At 45.7% G+C, this 16,961-nt stretch overlaps 1 protein-coding gene across 13 annotated transcripts in view; it reads right to left on the reverse strand.

Annotated features, from left to right (window-relative positions):
- Positions 1-16,961, reverse strand: part of MYO9A (myosin IXA) — a 166,117-nt gene that overhangs the window by 78,894 nt on the left and 70,262 nt on the right. For all 13 annotated transcript variants that reach the window (XM_015279073.4, XM_046899222.1, XM_015279070.4 and 10 more), the window contains one exon: positions 11,541-11,630. In XM_015279073.4, coding sequence (XP_015134559.2) covers positions 11,541-11,630 — 90 coding nt within the window. The remainder of the gene's footprint in view (positions 1-11,540; positions 11,631-16,961) is intronic.

Consider the following 16,961-nt stretch of genomic DNA (forward strand, 5'->3'; position numbering starts at 1 on the left):
AAGACAACAAGAAGCGTCTCTTTGCAACGGACATGACATTTGCAAGAGTTTATGCATAAGATGATCAAGACATGAGATAATTCGTTTAGTAAATCCACTCTCCATAAAACACTTGATGTCCTCTGCTTGTGTGCAACAGAAATGGAGATTCTTATTCTCTTCAGGAAATAAGATATGAACGCAGGAAGAGAGGAAATATCCCATTCTTCCTTAGGGCCTTTGATAGACTTCCTATAATTTCTATACAAGGATGAAAGGTGCTTCCAATGAAATATTCAGGGGAAAAAAAAACACACACACACAAAAAAAAAACAACACCAGGATTCTTCCCCTTCAGGAAATCCCTCAAAAATCCAATCTGCATACATATTTATAGTGATTTTAAGGGGTTCTGTTCATTTTTCTTTTAATACGTGGAATACATTTGCTGTGCATTACCCAAAGAATCAATCTAGTTCTGCTCACTGCTTACAGCTAGCAGTAAGCCCCAGGAACATGGGACAGCACACAAAACCCCCCCGTGATCTGCAGATCATACACATGATTTGATTTCTTGTTATAATTCAATGCCTGTTTCAAAATCCTTATCAGCCATTCCCATTTTCTCCCATTTAATCTCCAAGGTGAAATTCAGCTTCATAATTACACTCGTACTTATTCTAACGCCAATGCTTTATTCTTGGAATGCCTAAGAGGAAACAAATAAAACATACTTTAATACCTACTGAATTTGACTCTTGGTCTTTCACTAATGCTTCCTGCTGATGCCTCCTTCAGCAACTGCCGTGGGCTTAAGCACCATATATGATCACAGAATGGCTTGGGTTGGAAGGGACCTCAAGGACGACCATCAGCTCCAACCCCCCTGCTGCAGGCAGGGCTGCCAGCCTCCATATCTAATTAGACCAGGCTGCACAGGGCCCCATCCAACCTGGTCTTGAACACCTCCAGGGATGGGGAATCCACAAGGCCCACGTTGTGACAGATGTGAGATCTTTCCATTATCCCATAAATAGCAGAAGTGAATCACTTTCAAGAAGTGGGAAAAGAACAGGACAGAAGCATACATACCTATCTTTGTGTCAAAGTACCTATTCAGAGTTATGCTGCATGTTTGAACAAGTGATGGAATAGATCGGTTTCTGCCCTTAAAGATGCATACGTATCTATTTCAATATTAGCAGTGTTTAACCAGTGGCTATGGATAAGACTGACTATGGATATGATTGAGATTAGAAACAACAGAAACAAGAGTGATTCAAGCTTTCACAGTACACATACTTTATATCTCCTAAAGGAGCCCAATGAACAGGAGCAGAAGCCGTGCATACCTTCCCTACAGCTCTGACCATCCATCCCACGTAGGCACCTTAGTGATGACAGTATCTGCAGCCATTGTGAATTACAAGAGCACATAAAGCAGACACTAAGCTTAGTTTCACTTAAACAAGGCTCAGAGGCACCAGCTCTAATTAATAAGACCACTAGTGTGCATGCACAAAGGGTGTCAGTGCTGCAGGAGTACTGTAATACTAAAATTACCTTTTCATCTCTGATGCTGCTACTGCTCTACAAGTGCTTGAAATTAAACACTTGTTTAATTCTGGTATTTTGGTACTGACACAAAGAGCTGCTGAAGCAGTGATTACCAGGTCTGCTGCTCCCATTCTGAACTGCAGCAGCAGACGAGGCAGGGTGAGCAGTGTAGCTGTAAGGCTAAACTGGGGATGGAGCAGAGAACAAGGCTGGTGGTGGAGGGCAGCAGCACTGCACACAAACCTGGCTGCACGTCAGATGCCCTCTGCAGTTCAGTGAAACATGGACAGCATGCCATCGCTCTTCTGGATTTGAAAAACAGATGCAAAAGCATTAAGCTGCCGGAATGAGACAAGGTCTAAGTTCCTCTTCTTGTCTGAACGCAGGTTTTGGTGACTAACTCTTCTTTGACACGGGCTTGAGCCTATTGAGCAGGTCCTGGGCCATACATGTGTGCACAGAGAATTACGGTTCCCTGCTGCTCCACTCGCTTTCTATGTATTACCTAAAGCATCGTGTGCCTGGTTTACATTCACAGCCACATCCCACAGTGAGAGAGAGACTAAGCAGCTTTTGTGCTCCCCCTGGGCCACAGGACATAGGCTGAGACAGGCAGGCTTAGCTTTTATTTTTATTTTTTTTTATAAACAGAGGCTTAACACCCAGAGGAAAGTACTCTTGCAGGATATCAGACTCTAGCTTAATCCCTATCTTGGCATCAAGGAGTATTATATCATACAGGGGCTGAGCAACTATGATGTAATTTTCCATACCCATATTTTATCTTTGCATCATATTAAAATCCTGTCGTTCTCCAGCTTGCCTCTCCTAAGAGACCTCAAATCGTTAATGCATCGTGCTGGCTTGACTCTGGAAGAGATCTTTTATGATTTGTTTGCATTGATTAAGTATAAGAAAGGTCTTTAGATGGACGAGAGGAGAAAAGAGGGAGTACAAAGTACAAAAAAGGAAAAGCTTGATCAGAAGTGCTTCAAACTTTCCTATAAGGGTTCACTTTTATGTCTCATTTCTACGAACACGCCTGTAAATAACACATCCCCAAAAGCCCCCTACGCCCTGCACTACCACAAGGTCATTGCACTCATCACGTGTTAATCTGTTCAGCCCTGCACCACCCTCTATCTCAGGTAAGTTCCCACTGAAACTGCCATTCCTGTGCTAACACGACTCCGAGGAATAACACGGCGTCAGAACTCCTCTGCGGCCCTCCCCTCCTCACTCATCCCATCACTGCACGTACATAAACAGGGAAAACAAAGTGGAAAATCTGAAGCTCCTCAGCAGCTCCTGTGGGTGTGAAGTGAAGCCCAGCAGGTGGTAGGCAGGGCTTGGACGAGGACAGATGGAAGACCCATCATTCGCATCACCAACTGCCGCTCTTTATTTTTAGAGCTGTTTTGCAAGCCCCCATCTTTAGTGCTGTCATAGTGGAGCTGAATATCTGTAATGTTCTGTGGCTGTGCTTTGCAGAGAAAGCACCCAGGATGCGCTTAGAACCAAACTAAATCAGCAATGATGGCCCAGTGTTTTCCTCAATCTCTGCTCTCTGGAGCCATGTGGTTGTAAAGTCATCCCCCCAAAAAGATTTTAGCCAGTCTTCAGCCTTCAGATTCGTATGGTACAGTTAGAAAATGGGACCTGTAACCGATTAAAAGAGAAGTAGTACAGAAAGATCCTTCTTTCTGAAATAAAACTCCCAGAAAACAAGCGTGCTGCTCTCACTTCTTCTCGTGGAGGAAAGGATGCGAGAAGAGATGTCCTACTGAAGGGGCTCTCATCATGGAAAGCTGCAGGCAGCCAAATTTGAAGGGAAAAGAAAACAAGAAGAGCTTCCCTCCACCTGTATTCACCCTAAGCCTATTGAAACAAACAGCTGAGATCCCATCTAGACTACCGGGCCCTTTGTCTGTGCTTTCACACTGGAACTGGTACGTAAATAAATCAATAGGTTACTCAGTGACACAAGAGTGGGGTGTGTGTCCTGACCCCAGCACGAAGGCTACATTTGGGGAAACGTGCTCCCAAGTTCACGGGCACAATGTACCTGCATTCCCACTGCAAAGCACAACACGTGGCCAGAAATAGCACTCGAGCTGTTAACAGCCAAATCCTGCCCTTCCCAAGCAAAAACACTCGTAGAAAAACTTGTTTTGCCAGTCTATGCCGTCTCACTGCAAGCTTTTTTTTTTTTTTTTGGCAAGCTTCCTCCGTGGGAAAGGATTCCTCATCGCTCCCCAAACTGCTCCACCGCGGAGCCAAGGATCGTGCAAGCATGTCCCACTCCACGGAGCTTCTGCACCTCCCAGCAGGTGTTGCTGGACAGTCATTAGCTGTCAAAAGTCAATTTAGATTTACTCAGATTGAGGTTATATAGAAAATCCCATACTCCAACCAACGGTAACAAATTGCATACTGTGTGAGAAAAGCTGACTTGCAAATGGGGTGTTCCCATTCTTACAAAGCTCTCCACGTGACTTTAGACTGAATTTACTAAGGACTGTGAAATTAAAGTGCCTTTTCAATAACCAGAGGTAATTAAAACAACCTTTCAAAGAGCCTGGAAGGGATTTGATGACCAAAAGTGAATCTGGAGTGAAGAGGTTGATGTCAGGCAGAGAAAGCGGCCATTTCCCTTCCTAAAAATCCTTATTTTGATGACTGCTCTGAATTCTTGAAAGTTGAGATTCTTCTTTCTCCCCACACACTGCCTACACAAGATGCAAGGGCAGTGAAGAGTGAAGGTACCAGCTTTTGTGCAGGACCTCTGGGTTCCCATGAAGTTCCACAGCTCTGGGTAATTCCTGCAGACCTGAGCTCCACTGCTGCAACCTCTGCCACAAACACCTTCAGGGCACACAGTCCTATTGTAAAAGAACCCAGGCAGATTAAAAACAAAGACCTGATGTTGACAGGCTGCTCGGTCTTCCTAGCAAAGGATGCTGCAACTCAGGATGAAATACATTCAGCCCAGCGATCCCAGAAAATGAGCCCCATCCAGTGCACGTCCTGCCAGCAAGCACTGCTGCTCCTGGCATTCTGAAGGAAAAATAAGGAATCTAGTCCCAGGAAAAGATTTCTTTTGAAGCTCTGCATCGACAAGTCACCTTCGTATCCTGAAGAAGAGACACTTGCAGGTCTCTTAGGAGCTTTGTGGGACTTCTGGCTTATTCAAGTAATACTTTTCTGTAATTCTGAATACACTCATCAGTGCAGGAAGCCTTCAAAGGAATCCTGCTAAGCTCCTAACGTTAATGACCTGTGGTGACAATGAGTCTCATAAGCTAATGGGGTCTGGTATAAGTGCTTCCAGCAGTTTTGCATCTTTCTACTCTACTGAGTGTCCTAATACTCCAAGACTGAGAGCGTTCATCCCACTTTCTGCACACTATTATTTTGTCTCCTACCCACTTCTTCTCCCCTATTATTTCCAGTCTGCAAGGTGTTCACCATCAGCTGCAACTATAATCTTCTCCTTTGTGTTTGTTTTTTTTTTAACTCTATTTCTTTTATTATCTTAGATAATGTCATGCCATTTGTAAACTTGGCCCTGAAACTCCATTCCTTTTCTCTTTATAATGATCTGAAAAAGGCATCAGGCAGTACCACTACCAGTACATGAGCCAATGAAACATCTCTCAGCTCTTTGCTGCAATGAAATACTTTTTTCCTCTCGTTAAGGCTTTGCTATCTTGTGCCTCTGCCAATTAACTGTTACCTCGCTGAAAATGAACTGCTCTCCCCTGGCTCAGCTCACAAACACAGCACAGTCTGAAATAAACATTTTGGAGGTACCTTGCTGGACTTTTACTGAACCAACTGGGCCAAGAAAGGGGACACACACCCCATAGCCCTTTTGACGCCCAGAGAACGCAGCTTCAGTGCTCAGCACCCTGCTTCTTTCTCTGCACAGCAGATTTCCAACAGACCATTTCTGTTAGCAAACCTGAAGTGATTTTTCTAAGTCACCATCAGCTGACTTCACGTGGACCTACAGCTGCATGCATTCACACAGAATAAAACGCGTTGCACAGATTGATAACTGCAATGCAGGCATTCAGCATGCCACCACAGGACAGTTGCAGTGTGCTCTCATGGCCAAGGAACTGCCTGCATTGTAGGAGTCACTGGCTAAATCGCAGGCACGTAGCCACTGAAGCAAAGAGATGACAGCACTTTATATCCTATAGGAGCTTTGAAATAAAAAGTTGAAAATAACTCCTTGTTACAGAGCATTAGCAGAAGTAGGGACACTTAGGGCCATGCAGAAGGACTGACGAATGTTTGCACCCCAGGTTTTGCTATCAGCATATAGAGGAGTGATAACAAAAAGAAGAGAGGAAGCAGCACGCCCTTCTTCTGATGTGCTCCACTGCCTCGGCCTGCAGGGCTGCCCTGGGACACACCACTCCAGCCCTCCTCTGGCTTTTAAGATAGTGATTTTCCACTATGGATACGCACTGAGTTGGCTACACAACGTTCTCTGTGACACTCTTCAAACAAGCAGCTCCAAACAACTTTCCAGACTTGAAGGAATGGCACAATCAGGTTACTCACTGCCCAAGAAATTCTCTCACATCTTTTGTTTCCCTTCTCTTGGCTGTCTTCACACCAGACTTCTTCAGAAAGTGTGAATTCCTTCATTAACTCATCCTGAGGGATAAAACGTCTGGGTTGCAAACAGCTGAAATTATAGAGGTCTGTTAAAACAAACCTTTCTGCAAAGTCATTGGCTTCAGCAATGCCAACAGAACTAAATGAACGGAATGCATCACGGAAAAAGAAAATCCTCTTTTAGATCCTTCCAGAAAGCAGATTTGCTAACAGATGTATTTACTTGGATAATGAGTTTCTTTCTTCATCTGATGAAGACCAGGGAAAAACACAGAGGCTCTGGTGGAAAACAAAGCAGGTGACAGACAGCAGCTGGATAAGCAGAACAAATGGGATGGAAACCAGGTGGGGATGGGTGATGTGCTGGATCCAGGGCTCAGCTCTGCTGCCACGCGCAGGGGAACAGGCTGAACAATGCAAAGGTCAACTGCAGAGAGAAGCATCAGTTGAGATGGACTTCAGAGAGGTAATGGTTATCTTAGGGTGTACAGTAATGGTTGGGGAGAGCCCTGCAGTAAGCTGAGATGGAAAAAGTCTGAATTCTCTGCATTATTCAGACAGAAGCAGGAAGACAGATGTGGCCCAGAAAGGCAGTTCCTTGCCCAGATTAAGCTTACGATGATGCTTGGATTACACATCTAAGGAAAAAGAAAGATTTTGTTTGTTGTTAACAGCCCTCAAGTTGTCCACAAAGCTTTGATTAAAGCGCTCTGCTCCTGCCACATGTTTCCTACCACACATCAGCCAACTGCTCAGCACTCGGCATGTCCGGCGGTTGGTTTTGTTTGGGCACCTGAAATGCAGCCTACGAATCCTTTCTGACCTCTCAGGGAAGACTGCAAAAACGCATGTAGCGATAAAAGGTGGAGCTGAGGAGTGCAGAAACTCTCAGAAGATTCTTCTACCATTAAAACCCCATTTTTCTTTATCTCATTTACGTGCCTGTCATGGTTCACCTTGCAAGGCAGGAGGACGTTGGCAGCAGGAACGCCCACGTGCAAGGCAGAAATGAAGCAAAATACTCCAATCAACCGAGAAATCACCGACCGCCCTCCTGCTCCTGTGGCCAAATCCTCTCCTTCCAAAGGGCTCCCACTGCTGCACGTTGTTTGCTCACCGAAGTGGAGCTGGCCCTGTTATCAGACAGCACTCACCCTGCACACACACGTCGTGATTCCTCTGGAAATCCATTGACTGCTGCTGGTTGCCTTAATACACAGGCGTGCTCCTGACAAAGACACTCACGGCCATTCTGGGCAATGAATCTTGACCTCTGAACAGAACTGCAGCCTTTCATGTCTGCGCAGCCTTCCCTGAGCTTATCTGCAGCACAAAGCTTCCGAACCTCAGCGCTACACCAAATTACGCAGTCGTTTCGAACACTGCATTAAAATACCATCCAGCTGCTATAAAGGGAAAAATGAGTGGTTCCAGGAGGCAACTCCACGGCAGACAAGCCAGTGTGGGTCTGAAGATAAGAGGCAGCTGCCAGAGGTAAATATAAGCATTATTTATGGCTGCGGTGTCCTCGCTCATTTGAATTTCAACAGCCATTTGAAATGCAGACTAAGTGTGTACAGGCAGCTCTCACACAGGGCACGCAACGGAGCCCACAATTGCCATCAAAAAAAGAACTGCAACTACAAAGCAGCGTTGATTTTTCACTGTGATACCCCGAGGACAGGCACCGACTACAAACCAAACAACAAGCTGCACCTTGAGCTGGGAACTCTGTTCACAAGTGTCTGCTCCCGACTGCAGCCCTGGTCGAGCTCATGCTGCTACCACACATCTTCTGTCTGCATGGGTGAAATAAGTAAAACACATAAAATGCAATCTCTGTGTGTTGGGAAGGACTTGATGAGCGGAAGGCAACAGCACCAGCAGCTGCTGGGACACAGGAGGCAGTGCTCCTGCTGCTTGGCTGAGCCTTACCTTCCTACTGGAGGTCAGTAGCTGTATTTTAACCTGATTGAGACCACCCAAAGCCACCCATCGTACTGAAAGCAGCACAGAGCTTGACAAAGCCAGCATTTCTGCCCAACTGGAAAGCGGGACGCAACTCAGCAGCACGAAGCCGACAAGAAGTGCTGTAATGCAGAAGGACAACGTGAATAAACACAAGCAGTTGCAGCTGTCATCCTCAACACCACGAGCTTCAGGCTGCTGGGATAAGTTGTCATCACTACTGCTGCCCAAGGACATTTTGCAATACCTTTCACCCAAGCACTGAGAGATGCCAGAATAAAGTATCTTCATCAGTGCAATAGTTGAAGTACAAATCTACGAGAAGAGTCCGATATAAATTTAGAACAATTACGAAGGAGAATGTTTCAAACAAGGGAACTGCCAAGTGCTCCAACCACAGTTCCCAAAAAAGCCCCAAACCACACGACAGTGTTTCTAATCAGCGTACAATAACAGCGCAGCGAACAAGCATGCAGATGGAGAGGAATGCAGCACTGCTGCAAATCCAACAAAGACATCCTCTTTGTGTGCTTGTGGGGCTACAGCTCAGGAAAACTGAAAAGACTTCACTTGGTGCAATGAAGTCCAATCTCAGCTCTGATGCTTCCAAACCTCTAAAGAAATGAAGGGCAGAAATTACCACGGCAGGACCGTGAGGTTATGGACCTTGTAGCAGCCAGGCTGCGATCACACAGAGAGCGTTTGCCATTTCACCGGAGCTATTTCCCATGCTGAGTTCTCATCCATGTGTATTCCAACGCTGCCTGATGAAAGAGGACGGTAAACGTCACCCCAGAGCAGAGCTCCAAGAGAAGCAATTCCTGCACCTGGAGGGAATGCAGGTTGGAACCTCATCAAAGCTCAGGAACCCATTCAAAACTTAAGATCTCAAGGCTCTCTGCGTCTGAAAAGTGCTTATTTCAGATTACAGCTTCTACTTGTAACTCCTCTCCAACAACCAGAAGCCCATCAAGAACACGAAGCCTCTCGGGTGCCTTGTCCATAGTGCAGGCTCTCTCTTGCTCTGCTAAGCAATCTCACCACTGACGATCCACAATGCAACCTGCAGACCCCCAAACTTTACTATCCCCACTCACAGTTTAGGAACCATGTTTAAGAAATGAGCTGTGTAGGCCTGAAAGTCCCTTTTTTAGCCTAACTTTAGCTCAGTTTTTGCACTTCTTTTAGTAACTGATGCACTGTCCAGACATCTGGGCGCAGGCTGTGTGTATAAAATTGCTCAAAGCCTTGCAAAGGCACTTGGTAGATGCAATCTGCTCTTCTTGCTGGTATAAAAGAGCAACTCTATGCCAAACTAACGTCTTTACAATCCTTTTTAGAGAGCCACTGCAGCATGGCCTTTTCCAGATAAATCCCACTGAAACTTTCAGTCTATCAATAACCTACGAAAAAAGCATCGAGCATTTCAGCATCTGGAAAATCAAACAGCTGCTACACACATCATTCCCTTATCAGGAAGGGCAGCTATGAGTCGTGGTGGGGCAAACCCTGAAAACCTCCATTCCTTGGATCCAACTGCAGTGCCCTCTTGTAAAACACCTAAAGTAATCAACCCACTGGCTCTGCCAATGGATCCCTGTCAAATAAAATCTGGCAGTCACATTCAAAGCCAGGCTGGATGTGGCTCTGGGCAGCCTGGTCTGGTGGTTGGCGACCCTGCACATAGCAGGGGGGCTGAAACGAGATGACCACTGTGGTCCTTTTCAACCCATTTCAGGCCATTCTATGATTCTAATGCTGTAAGAACAGCAGCCAGAAAACGCACACTTTTCATGACTCAATTCACAGCTTCTTACAGGATGATTAGGTCATGGAGATTACGTCAGGGTGCACGATCACACAGTGAGCCACTACAATCTCATGCTCCTCTGGCTTCCCCCTCACCACACCCTGATTCTTCATTTCCTTTACCAGATATTGGTGACAAATCCCTACCACTGAGCACATCTGAGATCTACGAACAGCAACATCACCAGGAACATTTTGGAAAGCTTTTCAGCAATTCACACTCAGCCGTTCTTGGTAGCAACAGGGCACGTAGATAAGACTGTTTAGACAGCTTAACATATTAGAAGGAACAGTTTAATCCAACCTGCCAGGTTTGGCAGCGAGGTGGTTGAAAGAGCAGCAGTGCATTTTGTTCCATCAGCACCGCTGTTGGGGAAAAAAGCTCCAGCAAAAGGGAGGGAATAGAAATGCTTTAAACTATTCCAGCAATTTCCTCAGCCTGTGCCCAAAACATGAGAAAAAAGCTCAGACATCACCTCCACTACACACTCATCACAAAGGTGTGACTGAAGCACACTGCCCTTTGCTGGGAGAGGTTCAAGTCTTGCTCAAAGGCTTTGAAGATGAAAGTTCTGTTCCAGTTACTGAACTTGAGCACACAAACTCAAAAGTGGAAAAAAAATACCTTTTATTCTGGGGAGAGAAAAAAAAAAAAGAAACAAAAATATCTACAGCCCATCCTAACAATGGCACTTTGTTTACCTATTTGCAACACAGCTGACTGCTCTGGGGGACGTTGCTGAAGACGCTGTGCATTCTCATACAGACATGCTCTGTGCTCTTAAATGGAGGAGTACAACAACAGGACACACAGAAACATCCAAAATGCATTTTTCAGCAGAGCAGAATTTACACACTTGGGAAAATGTGAGAAGAAATCAGAGGTATTTCCATTAAACAACCACAGAATGTAATTCAGAATTCCTGGAAACCACACGTTCAGGGGCAAACACATGTTTGCTGACACTGTAACCTCAGACAGACCATAATAAAGAACTTGCACATTCCTGCAGTGCCATCCCCAAGGCCAGCAGCAACACGGAAAGCACTCAGGACAAGCTGAAAGAGGCTGACAGAGCCATGCAGTCTCCAAAGCATCCTGTGAGGGTCCAGAAACTGAAACAGGAGTTTTCTACAGAGGACCCCCAGCTCCTCCCATACAGGAACCATGACTAACACGGGCACTGCAGAACCACGCCAAAAACTTCCTGGAGGTCTTACATCACCGCTCTGTTGTGGGATGAATCAGTGCTACAGTGTGGGGATGTATGGAGACTACTACTTAACTTGCACCACGTGCGTTCAGTGATGCACAGCTCCGCTCTGCAGAACATTTACACAACTGTTAAGTCATTAAAATACTCAAACACTATCACAGAGTAACATGCAAACCTGCTTTCCAAGAGCAGCAGAAGGTAAAGCCAACTGTTTTCTAGCTTCACACGCATCAGTTTCTCCTACGTTTATTTAGTTTCATGAGAATAAATAAAAGCTAAAAGCAACTCCACCAGAGTTAAGCGTGCATTTCAGCCTCGTTTCAAAGCACTGAAAGCCATGCCAAGAGTTTCTCTTAGAACTAAACACAGCATACAGACCTCTGCTAGCTTGTAGGGCAAGATGAGCTTCTCTCCCACTGTCACTGTCTTTCTGGTAACCAAGGCTTCAAACAGCATCTCTTCCTTCACCTAAAACAAAAAAGCATTGATGTTAACAGTTATTCCAAGACTAATTTTCTTTAAAAATCCACTTCACATTGCCAGCCCTTACAAAGTTAACACTCAGTGCATAAGAATGAGCTAGATATTGGGAGAAGACAACTCAGCCCCTACATCCAGCATCAGAAAACAAGAGAGCATTCAACAGAACCTGATTTTCTGCATTCAGCCATCTCAGTTCCAGCAAGTTCCCCTTGCTCACCTTTGTTCCCACTACAGCTCCTCCCTCTCACACTTTTTTCACCTTTGTTAGCAAAAAAGAAAAACCTCTCAAATTTCTGGTGTTATCACACAAATTACTCTACAAACAACCAAAATGGTGTCAGTGGTTTAAGAGAGATATCTGGATGGGGTTGGGTTTGTTGGTTTTGTGTGCGTGTGGGTTTTTTTTTTGTTCAGATTTGAGAGGAGAGCTTAGAAGGAGAATGGAAACCTGAAAAGAAAAGCACCTGATATTTGCTCTGATATTCACACCTGATACTGAACTCCCTGAAGAAATCAGTCCCAACCAGGTGACAACCATTTGCTCATCAGCCCTTTGCAGAGATCAGCTGTTGTATCAACACAGACACGAAGAGGGCAAATAGGTAAACAGTGCCAACAAATTATAGAGTCCCTGCCTCCCACCGTCAGGAGAAAGCCTCTTGTCCTGCAAGATTTGAGTCCCTGTTATTTTCATCTTCTTTGGAGAAATCCCAAAGCATTTCCTCTCTACCAAAATAGAAGGTGTTGCGTTCACACAAGAGTAAGACCTAAATACTTGGAGACATTTACTCCTCTTTGTGAAATTTCAATGTCAAACAAGGAATTCTTTGCCTTGGTGAACATCTTTGAGGCAGGAGTTGGGGCTCTGACTTGCAGACACATCACAGGGTGCATGAGCTGCTCGCAATGACCCAAAAGCTACGGAACCCATACCTGTTCACAGCATCTCTACTGCAGGCTAGGAGCACCAAATCCATGTTTCTGAAATCATTCTCCAGCAACACGAACACCTCACCCTAGTGTGAGCAGCAGCAAACACCATCTCACCTGCGTGCAGCCCTCACCTGACAACAGCTCCCACATCGTAAGAAATCAAACATCAGCACCTTGAGATTAACCTCACTTGTCTTCAGTAATACCCTCGAGCTTCCAGCCTGCTTTTCAAAATAACGTGGGGGAAAAGATAATCCCTCTTCATGTTCCCAGCAAACGCAGAGGGGTCATTTGCTGGCTCAAGCAAGCAGCCAAAAGCCACACGTGGACAATTTTTCAGCAGCTCCCAACTGCCTGACATCAGCTGACATCCCTTAATTGCAAAGCTTGGAACAAAAATGACTTTTGCCTCGTCCAAATGCACTGAAGTAGGAGCAAGGCAGGACTGCTGCAAACCCTGAGCCTGCAGGCTGGAAGCTTTTAAACTGAAAAAAAGCAGTAGGCAAAAGGGTATCAGATGGTTATGAATCAAAACAGGCCGATGCAATATTCTTGGTGCCCAAACTAAACAGCCTAAACACTTCCAAGTCCTGGATTTGTCAGCAAACAGTTTTAAATGGTTTGCACAGCTACCCGCACCCTTCCCCCTGCCCATCTGCCTGCTACTGCTCTCCAGAGCTCTCTCTTCCCATACTCTCTTGCTGGATGAGACCTGCAGATGTGCTTCCTCCACCCCATGCCTGCTGTGTGCACACCTGCAGGGGTCTCTCCATACAAAAACACACTTGGCAAGGATGGCACACTCAGCTCCAGAAGACAATCCTGAAGATCTGCCCACAGCTAACAGCCAGCAGAGCTTGGTTTGCTTGCTGCACCGCTGCTGAAAGCCAACACGTGATGATGAGCGCAGCTGAGCTATCTAAATTTTAACTGAAGGTCACAGCATGAAGATATTTGACCCACCATGTCCACAGGAGACTAGCTGCTTCTGTACTTGAGAACTGGACTGTGATGTTTAGAGCTTATTGAAAAGCTACTTGGTATGGAGAAAGAGAAATGCAATTTAGTCACTGCCAGGACGGGCTTTCCCTCTTGAACAAGAGCTGAACTTTTGATTCTGGCTTTCTTTTGCTTAAAAGCAAACTAAGTTACCTGACTGGAGTGCTGGCTCAGAGCTTGACACCCAAACTTCAACCTGAGAGCAGATGCAGAAGGGAAGGCTGGAGCTCCTCCTCCCCCCACCTAGTGCTCCCCCCACTAGTTTCCTGTGGATGCTGGCTGCAAGAGCCAACATGGTCAATGCAAAAGAGACACAGCAAAACTTACTTCGGTCAGCTCATAACTTGTATTTACCACTGCCTGCACTGAGGCTGCTTACCTACACCTAACAACTGGATGTAAAACTGCAAAGACAAAACTTGTCTTCCCTCCTGGATGCTTGCCATGGAAATAATTCCTGCCATTAGTAAACACACACAAAAGTATTCTTGCTCTTCTAATGGAAAAAATAGCCTCCGTTATGGTGAGCTGCAGCAGATCATTTCTAGGAGATCGCTTTTGTTAATCATGCTTAGGAAGTCACAAATGTACCACTGCAGTTCAATAAAAGCACAGATCCCTGCTGAGCTGCACCCAAAGCTTCAGCTCAGCTTCGAGCTCTGAACAAACAGCTCCTGGAGCTGCAATGGGCTCAGGGATGAGCTCCACGTCGAGACACAAAACCCTGCAGTTCCACATCCACGTGGAGGGGTGGGAGGACTTTTCAGTTTGGACTGCTGAGAAGAGATGGATACCAACGAGCCCACAAAGAAGCACTTCCAGGCTTTTCCCCAGGAGGGTCTTACACAATCCCTGGTTCCTGAGGAGGATCTCTCCCTCTGCCTGCCATAATTTCTCTGCCTGCGGAGCCTTCCAGGTCTGCTCGATCCATCAGGCAGCACTGACATCACGCCACAGCGCCGTATTTCAGCAGAGTTTAAACAAAGGCCGAGAAAAACCTGCCAAAAGCCTCACATAATCCACACGCTATGTCTGTTCCTGAGAAAAGGAATCGAGGTCTTACTGTAAATGAAACAACGATCCACAGAGGCTGGCCAAGATCCGACACTGCAGTTTGCTTTTTCAACCAACGCCGGTCTGGATGTTTTAATAAACTCAAAGAGTATCAGAAGGGGCTGTCAGCGTTTAAGGAAAATAAAATCCATCTCAGGTCATCATCTCCTCCCTGATTTCTTCAAAAATCCACACGTCAGCTCCGTTTCACTGGGAGAGAAATCTCTCCATACAAACGATGGCAAAGTATCCCAGTGACATAAAAAGTACTCAGTGCTCTTGCACACTGACTGTTGAAACTCCACCAGATGTGTCCTCAGAGGCTCAAAGGCTCCACTCTTCCCAATGTGAAGCAGCAAGCTCATGATACTTTGGGCCAGACGGCCCCTTTGGAGGGGGAAAACGTGCCTAATTTTGCTCAGTTTTTTCACTTCAGCCAGGCTGGCTGTTCCCTTCCTCAGGAAGGCAACCACTCCCTTGGTGCTGTACATCTGGGTCCCTGGACCCCTTCTTCTCGGCAGCTCTCAGACGCAGCCCATTCAGCTGCCCCTCTTCCAAACCCAAGAGGATTTTTTTCCTTCTCTTCTCCGAGTCAAATCCCTGAACCAACAAATCTAACAAGACATCGAAGGAAAAAAAAGAACAAACCACAACAGCCCCATGTTTCCTGCCTGCAAGCATCAGATCACAGGAGGGATAGCTGCATCCTCTTCTACACTCCACACTGCCCTGCTGAGCAGCCAATGGCTGCATGGAAAGAAATGCAAGTATTTGTCAGCCACTACTAGTTTCATGGAGGTGATTTTTCAGTCTTGGTAAGCAATGCCAAGATGTAGAGAAGGAATTAGCAACTTTTTAGTGAAAAGCTAGCACTGGCATGAAAAGAATAACTGTGCATTTTCAATGATCACACACACACACACACACACACAAAAGAGTAAAAAAATAATTACCTAAGTGAGACAAAATGCAAAATGTCAAACTGCTTCAACTGAGATTTTTGGTCTCTGGATAACAAGATTCCACTCACTCTGGGAAGTGCTAAGTAGGTAAGTGCAACGGCTGTCCTGTAACGACCATTCATCTGTCTGAACCCTTCGGTTCTCCCTTTGGTCAGAACTCAATCAACATGGCAAAAGAGCTATTCAAGTCTGCAGAGGGTGAGCATTTCAGAAACAGAAACCAAACCTCTCCCAGAAATGTACTCGCTTTGTTTCAGCTGATTGGGCAGCGGGTCTATCAGAAAGTTGTAGGCAACGTCTGCACTTCCATGGGGAAATAACCAAAGAAATGCAATTTTAAGAACAAGCAACACCACCTACCCAAATACAGCAGCACCTCCTACAAATCCTACCTGACATCTGCACCGCTGATGCCTGATGAAGAAGCTTTTGGTGCTGTGTATGATCACTTAGCTCGCAAAAGACTTATTGAGAGGGACAAAAGTAGATTGTTTGGCTCAGCTATGCCAGCTTCTGGTGCTTTTCCAAAAAGTTTAAACATGTATTCATTCATTTATTCTTTTTCCTCTATATGTTGTACATACCTACAAGTGAACACGGTACCCACGCCAGTGCTGCCCCGGTGCATGGCACAAAGCCACCATCAGATCCATCTGGCTCAAATGATGCATGATTTCACATGTGCACGTGCAAATAACACCCCGATGCCTTACAGCATACAGGTGTTGCAGAAGAATTTGTTTGCAGAAGAAAGTGAGGGCAAAGACCCATAGCCTGGAACTCTTTCAGAACTCCAAGTCACTCTCTAATTCAAAGCTTTCTCAAAAAAGTGATTACTTCTTAAATGACCTGGCATTCCTGCTGCGACTCCAACGCGGCCATTTTTAACAGGGTCACATCAACAACATTCTGTCCAAACTCACATCTTCCTTCTGTTTATTTCTGCAGTCTCCAAGTCCAAGATGCAAAGAGCATCCAGCTGCTTATACCCGTATTTGACAGAAGCTTTCCCCTCCCTAAATTCAGAGCATTAATGAAGTGCTAGGAAAATCTGTGCGTGCCAACCCCTGAATTCAAGGAGTAAGACAGCACAACAGCTGCTCAAGGGAAGGAATGAGAGAGCACCACGTGTACACAGAAGGACAACAAGTTGCCTTCTGGCAGGAAAATAGGAGAAGTGAACTTTCCACACCATTCAGCGACTTTTCATAGGGATGTAGGAAACCCAAGGCAGCTGGGCTCATGGAGCACATTCCTCTGTTCCAACAAGATTGGATACGATGGGAACTGGTCAGGTGAGATGTGTCAACTCAGTGACACCTGTCCCAAGTGACACTGGCACTGTGGTCATCCAGAGAGAACAAAGCAC

Source organism: Gallus gallus, chromosome 10 (genome assembly GCF_016699485.2).
Source record: "Gallus gallus isolate bGalGal1 chromosome 10, bGalGal1.mat.broiler.GRCg7b, whole genome shotgun sequence".
Lineage (NCBI taxonomy): Eukaryota > Metazoa > Chordata > Aves > Galliformes > Phasianidae > Gallus > Gallus gallus.